At 43.6% G+C, this 16,739-nt stretch overlaps 1 protein-coding gene across 1 annotated transcript in view; it reads right to left on the reverse strand.

Annotated features, from left to right (window-relative positions):
• kmo (kynurenine 3-monooxygenase) overlaps window positions 1-15,297 on the reverse strand; it is a 36,369-nt gene extending 21,072 nt beyond the window's left edge. The window contains exons 1-6 of the mRNA XM_085368899.1: window positions 15,197-15,297; window positions 14,881-14,950; window positions 14,640-14,737; window positions 13,994-14,083; window positions 13,184-13,232; window positions 11,669-11,756 (exon numbers count right to left, since the gene is read on the reverse strand). Coding sequence (XP_085225025.1) covers window positions 11,669-11,756; window positions 13,184-13,232; window positions 13,994-14,083; window positions 14,640-14,737; window positions 14,881-14,950; window positions 15,197-15,259 — 458 coding nt within the window. The 5' untranslated portion in view covers window positions 15,260-15,297. The remainder of the gene's footprint in view (window positions 1-11,668; window positions 11,757-13,183; window positions 13,233-13,993; window positions 14,084-14,639; window positions 14,738-14,880; window positions 14,951-15,196) is intronic.
• Window positions 15,298-16,739: the final 1,442 nt, after the last annotated feature.

The raw sequence follows: 16,739 nt of genomic DNA on the forward strand, positions 1-16,739 counted from the left end.
CGTTTCATAAAAAGTGAAAGTGAAACTGCTTTTAGCCGAATGGTGACCGTCGAAACGCTTTTCCCGCTCGTTCTTTGCTCGATGATCCACCGCTCGAGTCTTTCCTCCAACTCGGGCCACCTCGCCTTATGTCCGCGGAAACTCAGCTACGTTTTCTTGACCTGCCGGAGCTTGTTTTCTAGCTTCCTCCATTTGCGAACCATCGATTCGTTAATCTTAAATTCTCTCGCCGCTGCTCGATTTCCATGTTCCTCCGCGTAGCTGATGGCCTTCAGTTTAAACTGTGCTTCGTAAGCGTGTCTCTTTGCCATTTTCAGGGTTGTTAAAACAACGATGTCCTGCATAACGCACATACCTGTTCTTTTATACAGGTATGTGCGATAAAGTCAACGCACACACTTCACCCTTTAGCGTTCTCATGGTGTTCTCTACTACGTCCTCATTACAACACACAGGGCGCACTGCGCTATAGGGCGCGCCGTACTTTTTGAAGAAAATCTAAGACTTTTAAATGCGCCTTATGGTTGTGAAAATACGGTAATTACCCAGTGTGTTTCTACTCTGGTCGAAAGAATCCACGCTTCGTACTGATGTCCACAATTCTTTTATTCCTCTCACAATCATGGAGCACCGTGAAAACTAGAAACAAGTAAAATAATATTGATAGCACATATGATATTCATCTCAGCCACTTATTTCCTTTCACAAGGTGCACAAGTGTTAAACAAATAACAGCATAATGATTTTTTACCGTGTACGCCTTGTAAAACCAGCAGTAGAAAAGTTGTATATTCCGAAAAGTCCGCCGTGTTACCGTTCTGTCTTGTCTCTCCCGCGCACAACTTCCGGTTCCCGCAACTCACAGGAAGTGACTACTTCACAATAATATTTTAACAGAAACATTTCTTATAAGCAGGATATATCACTGGATTCATAGATTACCTTTCCTACTGCAAATGTACACAAGCATGAGAAGCAAATAAAGAAAACAAATAGAAAACAATAACGATCTCAGATTCACTTTGGTGTTGTCATGGCAACCCACACAAACATTTCAGCGTCAGCTACACTCCCACCAATTACCTTTGATTATTACAATTGAGAACGTAAATACACTTGCATTTCTCATTATATCAATGGTAATTCCCAAGCACCATGTTGTTGTTTTAAACATTCTTGCATTGACATAAACAATATTCTTTTCTCAACAAATGAATTCAACAATATGAACAGTAGATTTTACATCTCCATAACATGTGCATGAAGTACAGCATAATGACAACTTCTATTTTAGAAGGGAAATCTAATCAATGAATGACATTTTTCCCATTTAGCTGTTTTTCACCAGGACCACTAATTTCTGAATGGGTCTCTGAATGATTGAGGGTTGGACGAGGCGTTCGCCTCCCTTTCCTAACTTCCGATCACCAGTCTGGATTGTCACCTTCCGTACAAGTCCATCATCATCCTCATGTGCTTCCACAACCCTAGCAAGTTTCCATTCATTGCGAGGAACATCTTCCTCTTTGAGAATCACAATGTCACCCACCTCCACATTACGTCTTGGTGTATGCCATCGCTGTCTCAGAGCAATATTGGCCAGGTATTCCTTTCTCCATCTGTGCCAAAATTGCTCAGTCAAATACTGTACCCTTCTCCACCGTTTCTTAGCATACAGGTCCTCCTTGACGAATTTACCTGGAGGTGGAAGTGGGACTGAGGATTTCATGGTGATCAAGTGGTTCGGTGTGAGTGGCTCCAAGCTTTTGGGGTCATTGATGTTATCAACAGTGAGTGGGCGGTTATTCACGATGCACATAGCTTCATAAAGGAATGTCCTCAATGAAGCATCATCCAACCTTCCCACACTGCAGGCAAGGACTGTGCTCAGTACGCTTCTCACTGTCCGGATTTGACGCTCCCATGCGCCTCCAGCATGACTAGAGTGGGGCGTATTCATCTGGAAGTCGCACTGATTTTCTGCTAGGTATGCAGTCACTCTTTCCTTATCAAGTTCTTTCAGAGCCTTTGCCATCTCGTTTCTTGCCCCCATAAAGTTAGTTCCCTGATCGGACCTAATGTGCCTAACAGCTCCACGAAGGGCAATGAAGCAGCGCAAGGCATTGATGAATGCGTCAGTCGTCAAATCCTCCAACATCTCTATATGCACTGCCCTTGAGCAAAAACATGTGAAGAGGAGGCCGTACCGTTTTTGATCTTTGCGACCTTGTTTGGTGTGAAAAGGACCAAAGCAGTCCATACCACAATAAGTGAATGGTGGTGTGGGATCAACACGGTCACTAGGTAGATCTGCCATCCGTTGCTCCTCTGGTGGCGCGCGGGCTCTCCTGCACTGTACGCACTGCCTGATGTATTGGGCTACAGCCTTACTTCCACCAGTGATCCAGTAACCATTGGCTCTCAGGGCATTGAGGGTTTGTCCTCTGCCTTGGTGTTGTATCTTGGTATGATGGTGTGCAATGATGAGGTTTGTAACAGCACCATCTTTAGGAAGGATCACTGGGTGTCTTAACTCAAGAGGCACAGATGCCTTCCTCAGTCTTCCTCCTACTCTCATTATGCCATCTTGGAGAAATGGGTCAAGCTGAAAGAGTTGGTGGTTGCAAGGCAGCCTTCCTAGTTTCTGGCTGAGTGTGTTTAACTCCTCTTGAAAGGCATCTTGTTGTGCAAGCTTGACGAGAGTCTGTGCAGCTTGCTTTCTCTCTTCCACGCTTAAAGGCTCAGCGGTCCTGATCCTCTTTGCCAGCCGCTGGATACGAGCAATGACGTTGACAGCTGTAGTCCATCTTGAGAACCGCAGCAGATGCTTCTGGATGTCAAACTGCCTTGCTACATCAACCTTCAACACCTGAGTAGTCCTCACCTCTGGGTCTCCCACCAGCAAATCTGAAGTAGCCTGTTTTGTGGCTATCTCTCTTTCCCATAGAAAGCTGGGACCAGAGAACCAATTTGACTTGATGAGGTCAGCTACTTTGAGGCCTCTCGAGGCATGATCAGCAGGGTTTTCTCCTGTGTCAACATAGTACCATTTCCGTGCATCGGTGGTTTCTCGAATTCTCTGCACGCGGTTTGCCACGAACACATGGAACCTTCTTGCTTCATTATTGATGTAACCAAGCACGACCTTTGAGTCTGTCCAAAAATATTCGTCATCAACCTTGAGTTCTAGCTCCTCTCTTAACATGCTGCTCACAGATGCCGAGGTTACTGCTGCAGTTAACTCAAGTCTCGGTATGGTAACTATTTTGGTTGGTGCAACCCTCGCCTTGCCCATGACCAAGGAGCAGCATACCCTTTCTCTGCTTACCACTCTGATGTAAGAGCACTGGCCATACCCTTGACTGCTTGCATCAGAGAAATGATGAAGCTCGACTCTTTGAATCTCGCCAAGGCTGTCAGGTATGAAGCATCTTTGAATTTCAATTCTTTCCAGGTTCTCCAGATCCTTCATCCAAGTCTCCCACCTTAACTTCAAGCCTTTGGGTAGTGGCTCATCCCACCCTGTGCCTCTCTGACACATCTCCTGCAGCACTCTTTTCCCTTCAAGAATGACTGGGGCTAGAAACCCCAAAGGGTCATACAAGGAGGCCACAATTGAAAGAATCCCTCGGCGCGTTGCTGGTTTCTCCTCAAGTGACACCTTGAAGGAGAAGCTATCATTTTCAACATTCCACCTTATACCTAGCACTCTTTGAACTGGTAAATCCTCGTGATTAAGATCAACATTCTTTACCTCCGTAGCACGCTCTGCAACATCGACAGAGTCAAGGACCTCTCGGCTGTTGGAGAGAAATTTGTGAAGGTGCAGCTTTCCTTTGGCACACACGGCTTGGGCTTCTTTGACCAGTTCAATTGCCTTACCCACCGACTCTACACTTATGAGACCATCGTCGACATAGAAATGTTTCTGGATGAAGTTAGCTGCGGAGGGGTACTCTTTCTCACATTGGCTGGCAAGGTGCTTCATGCCATAATTGGCGCAGCCAGGGGATGATGATGCTCCAAACAGGTGAACCTTCATGCGGTACTCTCTGGGTTCAGAGTTTGTGTCTCCATTTTCCCACCAGAGAAACCGCAGGTAGTCTCTATCATCCTCGCTCACATGAAACCTGTGGAACATTTTCTCCACATCACACATGACTGCGATGGGATGTTTACGGAAGCGGCACAGCACGGCTGTTAGGCTATTTGTGAGGTCAGGTCCTGTTAGCAGATGGTCGTTTAAGGAGGTGCCTTCATACCTTGCAGAGCAGTCGAAAACCACTCTGATTTTTCCTGGTTTTCTGGGGTGGTAAACTCCTTGGTGTGGGATATACCAGACTTTCCCCAGCTCTGCTTGGTTTTCCACTTTCTCTGCATCTCCATCCTTGAAGACACCTTCCATAAATCTCACGTAGTCTATTTTGAATTTGGGATCTCTGTCCAGCTTCCTCTTTAGATGCTTCAGCCGTACTAACGCCAGCCCTTTGTTGTCTGGGAGATGCGGACGTGCTTTGAAAGGGAGAGGCATCTCCAGGTGACCATCCTTATTTTGTTGGATTCTGTCTTTCAAGATCTGCAGGAAGCAAATATCTTCTTGAGATATGCTTCTGTCACCAGGTTTTGTGTCTGCAAAATCAGACTCCAGGGCCTTGATGACAGCAAATGGTGTTATGGGTGGCACCTCTCTGACAGACACTCGATGACAAAAACCAGTCACATCTTTAGCCTGCACACGCTGTGGTGCGCTTCCCACAATGCTCCAACCAAGATCCGTCTCAATAGCATAAGGCTCATAGTCACCCCCAGTGACGACCCTTCTTGGAATTAACGCTCTGGAGCAGTCGTATCCAATCAACAATCCAACACCACAGTCCATCAACGGGGGTATCTCCTGGGCCATGCTTACAAGGTGTTTCCATTTGTTGGCTGTCTGGCAAGTGGGAATATGTGTGCGGTCAAGGGGAATGAAGTCCCTTGTGTAGGCTGGAGGCAAACTGATGGAAACATTAGAGGAAAATCCTCTAACTTTGAGCTTGCATACTCTTTGACTCTTCACGACTGAGTCTCTCCCCATCATGGTGGAAAGTTTAAGTTTCACTGGTTCCATTGTTGCTTGTAGCTTTTTGCACACCTCCTGATCAACAAATGTGTGACTGCTTTGAGTGTCCAATAGTGCATACACTAGGGTTTCAGTGTCCGGAGCACTAAGTGTTGAGATCCACACTGGGACTATCATTGATGTACTCCCACCTTCACCTCCACTCACACAACATGATAATGACAACGTACTTTCTTCAACTGCGCCTTGTGTTGATGCTGCTGTAGAACGATCTTCATGCAATGGCGTTGGGTGACTCTTTCTGCATATGCCACACATGGCCCTGTTCCTACAGTCTTTAGAATTGTGACCCTTTCTTAGACATGCAAAACACAACTTATTTTCAAGTATGCATTTTTTCTTATCCTCTACAGACATGTCCATAAGCCTCTTGCATTTATGTATGGAATGGTTCTCACTACAGCAAATACACTGGCCATTATTGGAATTTTGTGTTGGTGTGGTCCATTTCTTTGGTTTCCCTGCATCTCCCAACTTGATTTCACCAGGGTCAGATTTGGCGGTGGAGCTTGATGGAATCGGGGGTTTCACATTTGTGGCAAACGTGTTTGCTTTTGAACGCTTCATCTCTCTTGCTGGTGCCTCTGCAGAGTGCCTTAAGGCATGTAAGGATGACACTGGATTGCATGCGATGCGTGACTCCTTAGAGATAAAGGAAGCAAACTCATGAAAGCTTGGATAGTCGTTGCCCCGATCTAGCTGCTCTGTGACATAACGGTTCCATCTAGATGTCACCCAATCAGGAAGCTTGACTAGTATTTTCTGATTCTCCTCACAGTCGTTAAGAACCTGTAAGCCCTTTACGTGAGGCATGGCATTACTACATGTTTGGAGGAAATCACTGAAATCTCTTAACTTGAGATATTCCTTTCCACCAATCTTCGGCCACCCATTTAGCTTATCTCTGAAAGCCCGCTGCACTACAAAGGAATGGCCATATCTAGCATTTAACCTATCCCATGCTTGTTGATAGGCTTCTTCATCTTTTCTGTAGAAGCTGCCTTCAAGAGAGGATTTTGCCTCACCTGCTATGTACTTTTGCAGGTAGAATAGCCTGTCTGCAGGGTCAGAGCATCGTCTCTCTATGAGGGCTTTGAAGCTTATGCTCCATTCTGTAAACTTCAGAGGATCGCCCGAGAATACAGAAGGTTCTGGAGTTGGCAAGCGAGTAAGAGCTAATGACTCTTGTAGCGATTGGACCAATGATGTCTCGTTTTGCACAACCTGCCGTTCTTGATCTGGGATGTGGTGAGCGAAGGGGTGTGCATCACTCACTTTGCTGAATGGAGGACTGCGTGTCCCATCCCTTCCCTCTTCTTCAGTGTAGACATTTAGCTTTGCCTGAATTACATCAATGTCCCTCTGATTTTCAAGTTTTCTCAACTGCTGACGTTGAGCTTCGATGGCAGCTTCCATATCAATTTCGGCTTTCTTTGCAGCCAGCTGAGCAGCCACTTCCGCTCTCATAGCTGGAATGCTAGGTGACTCTGAGAGATGGTTAGAATTGTGACAGCTGGGTGCAGTAACTCTGGAGGCTGTGGATCCATATATGGACCTAGCATATCGTTAGCTTCATAGCATAATTGCCTAAGTCATTTGACTAAGTCAATGACTTAGGCACTTATGCTATGAAGCTAACGATATTCATTATCAAGTAGCATGCGTAACCTTGATCTTTCCGCCACCGTGTCAAACTCACCTTCATCTTCAGTCAGACGTACTCTCATCAGCTGCAGCAAGTCGGCCGTCACGGCTGAGCATGCATCGATCTTTCTTCGAAATTCTTGACTTGGTGAGGTTTGGAGTCGAATTCTGTCATACTGTTCCTTTAATTCAGACTCAAGCTTCTCAGCCTCATCCATCATATCATACATGTCACTCTCAGAGCATACTTGCTTTAACTTTGTGCGAATGTCTCTTACGTTGCTTTTCCATTTCTCGTATGTTGCTTTGAACCTCTTCTCCTTTTGAGTTAACTCTTGATCTTTCAGTTCCTGCATTTTTGGCGTTAATCGCCTTTCACGAGAGGATTTTCTTGCTTTTGTCTCAGATTTCTCAGACACTACACTTTTTTCCTCTTCCAAATCCCCTGCATCTTGTACTTCTGACATAACATCAGGGTGACTATGACCATCTTTAGACATTTTCAGACTTTAAAGGGGGTATCTTATGAAGAGGACAAGATAACTAAGGTAATTACAAGAATGGATGTAATAGGCGGAGAATTATTAAAATTAACACAAAGGAACCTTAGCTTAGATTCTTACGTATGACAGCAAATAAATTTTCAGTTTCAGCCTTCATGAAGCTTGCAAGCAACAGGTAAGAAAACAACAATAATTTCCAGAACTTCAACAGATTGTCCTTTTTTTTTTCTTTTTTTTTTTTTTTTCTTTTTTTTTTTGTTTGTTTGTTTGTTTTTACACAATCCGAAATTTGAACACTATTAATTCCTTGTCCATTACAGCAAATTTGTAGCTCATGTTCTATCCATCAACTCATGAGGCATAATAACTGCGCAATATAGCCTGAGGACTCACGCTTTAGCCTGAAACCGCTTCTTGGAGTGTCCGCTGAATCTGCAGCTCCCGATTGGTTGTCACAAAATGCAAAGCAACGTGTCCACTGAAGCCTGTAGCTCGCTGCAGGATGAGAAGCAACCGAGACCTGTAGCTTGCTGCAGGATGAGAAGAGCTTTGCACACCGAAGCCTGTAGCTTGCTGCAGGAGGGGAAGCGCGTTTGCAAACCGAGACCTGTAGCTTGCTGCAGGATGAGAAGAGCTTTGCACACCGAAGCCTCCAGATGGATTGGGACACGTTTTCACTGTTTCTACTCTGGTCGAAAGAATCCACGCTTCGTACTGATGTCCACAATTCTTTTATTCCTCTCACAATCATGGAGCACCGTGAAAACTAGAAACAAGTAAAATAATATTGATAGCACATGTGATATTCATCTCAGCCACTTATTTCCTTTCACAAGGTGCACAAGTGTTAAACAAATAACAGCATAATGATTTTTTACCGTGTACGCCTTGTAAAACCAGCAGTAGAAAAGTTGTATATTCCGAAAAGTCCGCCGTGTTACCGTTCTGTCTTGTCTCTCCCGCGCACAACTTCCGGTTCCCGCAACTCACAGGAAGTGACTACTTCACAATAATATTTTAACAGAAACATTTCTTATAAGCAGGATATATCACTGGATTCATAGATTACCTTTCCTACTGCAAATGTACACAAGCATGAGAAGCAAATAAAGAAAACAAATAGAAAACAATAACGATCTCAGATTCACTTTGGTGTTGTCATGGCAACCCACACAAACATTTCAGCGTCAGCTACACAGTGCATAGTAAATCTAACAGCATCTGGTTTTGTAATGATGAGAGTCTGGCTTCAGATTGTTTTTAATTTACATTTGCAGCACTGCATGGATTTAAGGGAGTCACACTCTGTGACTAGAGGTCATCTGCATTTACGCATTTCATGCCGATGGCTTTCTGTTGTACATTTCCCACCTAGTATGGAATGATGCAACTACAGACAGGACCAGCAGATTATTCGTGTGCTTTAAATTATATACACTTGAGAGAGCAAATACATCCTGCTGCAGTTCAGCCACAGCAGAACAGGAGAGACGTGCCCTGGATGCATAAGGTGTGTGAGACTGGGTGGCATTTGAAGCCTACAAAAGACTTCTTTTAATCAAAGTGGGGTTTTTTTAAGTGCAGTAACTTCACAGTGACTCATTCAAGCAGATAGGGCAGCATACACATCAAATGTTTGTTGTTGTTGTTGTTAAACACATTATAGATAAGGCTCCTTTCAATTTAGGACCCTCTGATCAGACTGAGCGGAGTTTGTGCTCGTGCATCCTGTGTTAATATTTTACGGCATGGATATGTTGATCATGTCTAAAAAGATTCTGTGTCAGAGGCCAATAGGCAGATATGTGGAAGTGGACCCAAAAGCAGACTGAAGAGACAACTGACTAGCAGTTAACAGTGCTTTATTGAACACAGGGAAACTGCTGCAGGTGAGTTGAGGAAAATGTAGCATGAGTCTCTGACGTGAAATGCAGGTGAAGTGAAATGAGCTCCGTGGAGGGAGGGAGTGTCCCAGCTGAGAAGCGGGATGAGAGAGGTGGTTGATCCAATCCTTTATTTCCAGTAATTCACAAGGACAGGCAGGTGACGTGGATGCTGCCGTAGCGTGTAGACTGAGTGATGGCAGATAGCCAGCAATGATTGTGCAGCCACAGTAGTGGCAGAGGATGTGCAAAGCGAGCTGCAGGTGAGTTGAGTATTGTTCCAGGAACGGCAAAACTAAACATAGGAGTAGCTGACAGACAGGCAATGAGTGGAAGGCTGAGCTGGTCTTAAATTAGCCAGTCTGCTGATTGCCACTGATGGACCACAGGTGTAGAAATGAACCTCCACCCCAATGTGTGGATGCTGGAATCAGCATGGCAAAAAAAAAAAAAAACAGCAGAAACTCACTTGGATCATGAAACTGAGGGAGTGGGGGTCAATGGCACAATCACAGGGCCTGTGGGGAGGAGGAGACACAGCTTTATCTTTACTTCCTGTAGGTTATGGTACTCCTTCAGAGCAGAGGATAGCACCGATGGTTGGTTGGCAGGTGGCAATGAGTCAAAGGAACCGGTAGGTAGGGCCGATTGTAAGCAATCTGCCAAACAGAAGAGACTCCAAAAAGCTACTTTATTGCCGGCCCAATCAATGATAATTTTTCTTTTCCAACCATGAATAGCCGAGGATCAAAGAGGTGTCGGGTGAAGCGAATTTGAATAATGAAATGGATTCCCAATGATTTCCGGAGGAGAATAAACAAATGGGCTTGGTTTGGTGTGAATGTGAGCAAAAACTTGGCTGTTTAGTCCAGTGGCCGGTAGGGGGGGATGAGTGGGAGGTCCAACTGCTTGACTAACTCAAGATCGATGAGGTTTTGTTCAGCACCAAAATCTATAAGAGTATGGAGGGAACTGGAGACCTGGTTGAAGCGAAGGGTGACTGGTAGCGGGAGACAGGGTTTGGAAGTAATCGACGAGCCTTCCACCTGTATCCCTGAAATTACGGGGGTGGGTAATTTTTTGGCCGAAGAAGGAATGCAGCAAGAAAATGATCTGGATTCCCATAATAGAAACATTCACGGGCATAAAAGCACCTCTCTCTTTCCTCCTAAGTGAGCCAAGATCGCCCGATCTGCATAGGTTCGGGTGGAGGATAAGGAGGAGAGAGAGGTGGATGGTGGAGCTTATGGTGGATGTTTTTTCCAGAGATGGCAAAATGGACACAGGGAAGGATTGGAACATTGTTTTATGAGATTAATGGTCTTGTTCAGCCTCTCTCCCTCAGATGATTATCAATCGAGAGAGAGAAAGAGAGACTAAATCCTCAAACGAACCAGGCTTGTCCCGTGATGCCAGTTGATGATTCATTTGATCGTATAAGGCGTGCAAAGGGCTCCTGTGCAAAAATCGACAACAAATTCGGCCACACTACGCTTAGCTCGACACAGATTTATTAATTTCTTCCCTCAGAGGCTGAATGAGCAAAAGTTTTCTTTAGCTCTTGAAGGCTGGAGGCTGGTGAGCAGCAGGTGTGACCTCAGAACAGAGCCCCTGAACTGCAGAAAGAATCTCCCCCTCCTTGTCATGGGTTTACATCACAGAAACTGGAGGCCCACTCAGGCCAACCGATAATGGCAACTTGTTTGGATATTGTGGTCAGAATTAGATCTGCTGGGTTGATTCTTTTAGGCCATTCTGTACTGTCAGTGGACAGAAGGCCGATACGTCGGAGTGGACCCAAAAACAGACACTAGAGACAACTGACGAGCAGTTGACAGTGCTTTATTGAACACAGGGAAACAAAACTGGAAACAAGGAAAATGTAATGCGAGTCTCTGACATGTGGACCACTGGCTAAAAGTGAGTTAGGAGCAATGGCTTACTTTTCAGCTGAAGGGAAATTAACTCTTTGAAGGGAGTGTCCTGGCTGCGAAGCGGGATGAGAGAGGTGGTTGATCCAATCCTTATTCCCAGTGATTGACAATGGCAGGCAGGTGACGTGGATGCGGCTGTAGCATGTAGCCTGAGTGGATGAGTGATGGCAGATAGCCAACGATGATTGTGCAGCCACAGTAGTGGCAGAGGACGTGCAAAGCGAGCTGCAGGTGAGTTGAGTATTGTTTCACGAACGGCAAAACTAAACTTAGGAGTAGCTGACAGGCAGCCAACACACACCAAAACAGCAGACACTCACTCGGATTATGACACCCAGAGGTCTTTCAGTGTTAATTGAGTTGTCACATTTACTTCAAGCAGAACCAGTTACAGAGCAACTAGAAAGTCCCACCACAAGGTTTCAAGTACAGCTTGTTTTTCACCAACTCCAGCCTTAGGCGTTTAACATGTACAGGCCCATAGTCAATAAATCCAGAGTTAAAACAAAGAATCCCAAAGTGCAGACCCTCTCCTTAGGTGACTGTCTGCATGTGGCATGTATAAGATTAGTGACTGTTTACCTGGCAAAGGTCATCAGGCCCGTTTCAGCATTCCAGTCCTGCAGTTTGTGGTCGAAGTTCATCTTTGTGTTTGGATATGTCTCTGCCGCTGTGAGGGGAAAAATGTTACAAAAACTGTTTTTTTAGCACTGATGCAAGCATGACACAACAGCATCAGTTTAATATGACCACTCTATACTTCATTAAAACAATCAGGAAATGTTCAGCCACTGAGGGAATACGGCCTCATGGCAATTAGGACGAATCTCATGAACAACACAGCACAGCTGACAGTGGTTTTATGAAAACCTATGTTTAGGCTGTCACACTTTCCAAAATCTCTTTATCTCGGCGTTCGCTCCAGAAGCCTGGATGGACCCTGATAAGAGTGACGGCTTTGTAATCAGCCTCTCTTTCAGCACGAGCAGGCAATCTAATTAAATGTAGACCCATGCTGTCGCACATTATCTCCAAACGTACACTGAGGCTCTTCATTAAATATTAGGCAAAATCCTTTTTAGCTGAAACACTAACATATCCTCTGACGTCACGTGACGCACTCAGCCGGTTCGAAGGCGTGCATAAAGCTACTGCACAGCGGGCATCTGCGGTGGTCGAGGCTCAGCTCAATAACAATCAAACAAAATTAGGACAACTGCTGAAAGAGAGTATCCTTTAACATGAACGAATCCACTTGTTTATTTCTGCATCACTTTTCATCATCAAAGCTCATTAGCCAGCACAAAGCACTTAATGACAAGACATATAGTTGGGACTCTTGTTAAATGCTGATTAATTCATGTGCTCTACTTTAAGTTTGATCTGAAATTTTTGTGTCTTTTGGGATTTGCAGGTCAGGTGTGGCAAACATGTCATTGTAACATTTATGTCTTATTTCAGTGCCTCATTTTACATCGTAGGTTGCATGCAGCCCACTTTGATCTTAAGTGGGGTGGACCGGTGAAACACGCCTTTCTGTCATTGTAGAAAAGATTAAGTACACATTAAATCCCTGAGAGGCATAAATACATGATGAAAAAGTGCTGCTGTAATAACTGAAAAATGTGTCAGTATGACTGGGCTTAAATTCAGAAAGAATGTCCCTTTTTTTCCTCCAGTAATTTATTTTCATTTAATTATTTATCAATTAATCACTTTGACGTTGTGTTAATAGCTACAAGGGAGCAATTGATCATGAGGAACGGCTGTAAAACTTATGAAAATGCTATTAAAAGTCCAAAGTTTGTCCCATCCAAGTCATCCAGTCGACTGGATTGGAGTCTTTTGTGGTGTCGATTCTGGCCCTCGGGCCTTATGTTTGACACCCCTGTATTATTTGAACCCCAACAAGTTAAACTGCCCATATAGGCTGTATGTCGGAAAGAAGGAAAACCTATGCCAAAAAAAAAACAAAAAACATTTTGACTCATTTCCTTGTAACAAAGACTCAGCGTTTGGCTGATAAAAATTCCATTTTGGTGTGACAGTTGCTTGGTAATGTCATCTCACTTCCAGAGACACTATTTATGTTCTTACCTGTTAGCAGCTCTTTGTTCAAATTGGCTCGGTCTACCGACAGGATGTACTGAAAGGAGAACAATCTGTAATGTAGTGCAATTGTACAGGTACAGCTTATCAACTCTGCTCATTTTCATATGGAAACAGGAAGTCTCTAGGGTTTAGAATGCCTGCCTCTGCTTTCACTATCTTCACTGTATAATTTTGTTTTTTTTCCCCAACCACGAGGTGAAGAATCCTCACCATACTGTCAGCACTCTAATCGAACAACAGCTTCCAAACACCCTAAAAGTCTGCAGTCTGTAAAGGCAAACAAACTCTATACTGTCGTGTGACAAAAACTCAAGTCTCACTGCACAGCCTGTCACTTGTAGTTGTCATCCTTTGGTGAATTCTTGTGTTACTTCACCAAACAACTACCAGTGTGTGTGTGTGTGTGTGTGTGTGTGGGGGGGGGGGGGGGGGGGGGGGGGTACGCGTTTTAACACAGGGGAGATTTAGCAAGCAAAGTAAATTATTCATCTGCAGGCTGTATCTGTACACATGAGGCAATTCTTACAGTATGTTTAGCAAAAAACAGACTATTATGTAACATTATTTTTCAGCAAACTAATGATAGAAAATGGATGTGCAGTCAGTTAAACAGCCCTCAAAAAGAAACAGTAATGAGCAGCATATCATATAAGTAACATATTTTCTGCTCATTAATCAGTCTTCACAGTGTAATCTGGTTCATTTAGACTTTTTGGTTTTGTGTAAGTGTGAGACATCACAGAATTAGAAAATTCTGTACTATCTGACAGCAGTCATGCACTTGGTAAGGCTTACCTGGCCTTTCCTGCCATAAGGGATTGGGGACTGTTTCCCATTCAGCGAATGGATCATTCTTGCATGCATCGGGATTCCTTTGGCAACAATCTAAGAAAGAAAAAAATTGCAGAACATCTTAAATGTTAAAACTGGACCATTGGGGATAAATAACGGCAGACATTTCTGCACAAAAGTTAAACAAGGGCAATCTATGGACAGCCAGCTTGTGACTCAGTGTCTGCCCTTTATAGTATATGTGAAAATGTGGCGGAGCGGGCCTTATTCTGTCAACCTGAAAAGTCATGCATGTGTAAAAATAAGGGACTGATGCAGAGTTCGCTCATGACGTGATCAGCGCAGCAAATTTGGAGCACCAAAAAAAGGGCCAGTGACCTTAGATGCTATTATAAAGCATCCTGAGTGGACTCAAGCAAAAAAAAAGAAAGAAAAATAGGAGAGTGGGAGATTTCCCGGGGAATGGCTTCATGCTATTTTGTTGCTAGAAATCAAAAGGAGGTTTGCCTCCATGCACTTTGGTCTTTCATTTGGTCCAATAAACAAGTGGGAGGGGTGGGGAGTTGTGGCAGGGGGTCACCAAGCCCCCCTCCTGTAAACTTTGCCTTACCTCTGCTTTACTACTTAAACAGTGAATAAATCGGCATACCTTCTCCTCCAGTCCAACATGTTTCAGTGCTTGCCGGCCTCGATGAGACAAGGCCAGGTTGATGCTTCTCCCCTTCACAATCTTAGCACGTCGGATATCTGACCAGAGACCACATGCACAGGTTTTACACGTTCGTGTAATGTTCTTTAGTGTGTGGGTATATTTGTCAGAGAGTAGTGTGTGATGATAGCAATTACAGAGAAAACCAAAGTTTAAAGGAAAAACATGCTTTGACTGCTACCTTCCCGACTTTCAAAGAGTTCCACATCAAAGCCTCTTTTTGCAAAGAAGCAGGCATTCAGTGCCCCAACCTAAAGGATAGATTGTAGAAACTTTGTGCAATCCCATTCTGCATGGTCTTGTATACATAATTATCTTATGGTCAAACAAGTAACAATATTAATATGTAAGCTGCATATACCCACTGCTAAACAATCTTTCCCCTTAAATGAAGCCTTTAAAATGCAAATACACTTTCTAAAGTGTGAAAGTCAAAGGCCACACGGCGTGAAAAAAAAGCACATTAATAATACTTCACTTTGAGTTTCTTGTCTTACCAAACCACCTCCCACCACTGCTACAACTTTTTTCCTGCTCTGTCTGCTTGTTGATTTCTCCATTGTGCTCAGGGTGCTCCAGCTCTCTGACCCACACGGTGTCCAGTCCAAAGGGACTGGCGGGATAGCTGAGTTAATATTTAAAAGAGGAGGAGCGTTTTACTTTCATAATCAGTTCCCCTTTTGAAAGCAAATACGTGCAACGGATAACAGGATTGTCCAAACAGTGTTGGGCATCTCTGCTGACACAAAGCATCTGATGTCCCTCGGTTAAACTTATGCATGAGTTGCATAAGTTTAACTTTATGACAACTTCTACCTTATTGCGCAATATTAATCCTGAAAGTGAAAACATTCACCTTCCTCACGTCCAAAACCCCCTTAGACTAGACTTTGCAGATTTTCCTGAGTTCAGAGAGTTCATTCGTAATAGGAGTGACCACAAATTCACAACAGACATATGTTTTTGGGGAGGACGTTACCTGAATCTTTAACGGAAAAGGTGCCTAGTGTGACGGATTAGAGCTCCCGATCAGAACAGATGATGTCAATTATAGATATATGAGGAAAGAAATCTGCTGCCATCTAGTGGCTACAGGTTCCTATATCGCTTTGGCGAAATTACCACACCAACCAGCAGGGGGCCCCCGAGCGCACGGAAATGTCAAAATCAGACCGGCGAGATATATATATATATATATATATATATATATATATATATATATATATATATATATATATATATATATATATATATATATATATATATATATATATATATATATATATAAAAGCTGAACAGAAAAAAAGAAAAAACGGAGTAGAAACAGAAGCGTCATATCAGTCGTGGCCAACTTATGGGATAAGTAAGGTGTGGTATGGAAACAACAAGCATTTTGGATTGGTAACCTACTGCTAGCTGTATAGCCGGTTAGTTTCTTTTTAATACATTTAATGCTGCCTGTTTTATATATATATGCATTTGCCTTGTGATGTAAAAACTAATATTTTAGGCCTGTCTTGAATTCTTTGTGACTGCTCTGACCTTCTTTTTAAAATGTGAATTGTCTCCTTGTTTGTTTTCTTGCAAGCAGGTTAGTAAGTCATGATAATGCACAACTGATCAACTATGGGCAATACAGAGTTAATATTGGCAGTGCTGAGATGGGTGGTTGCAATGCCTTGCATGTGGCAGAACATCATTGGTTAGCACTGCTGCTTCACAGTAAGAAGCACATGCATAGGGTCAGGTTCCCTGGTGATTCTAAGTTGGCCATATGTGTGGATGGACATCTGTTTCTCTGTATTTACACTGCAGTAGACTGTAAACCTGTCTAGGGTATTCACTGCCTTTCCCCCTGTGACATGGTATATGTCATATAAAAACATGGCAAATTTTTAAACTGAGTAAAAAAAAAAACTGCAATAACAAGCTTGAAAAGCAAGTCATACTAAAAAGAAATAGCTGGAAGAACACTGTGCAACTAATTAGGTAACCGGCAATAAGTCAGTAACATGACTGGATATGAAATGAGATTCTTAG

The sequence above is a fragment of the Diplotaxodon limnothrissa genome, linkage group LG13, assembly GCF_057381915.1.
Source record: "Diplotaxodon limnothrissa isolate DT_005_m linkage group LG13, D_limnothrissa_male_GT1.1, whole genome shotgun sequence".
NCBI lineage: Eukaryota > Metazoa > Chordata > Actinopteri > Cichliformes > Cichlidae > Diplotaxodon > Diplotaxodon limnothrissa.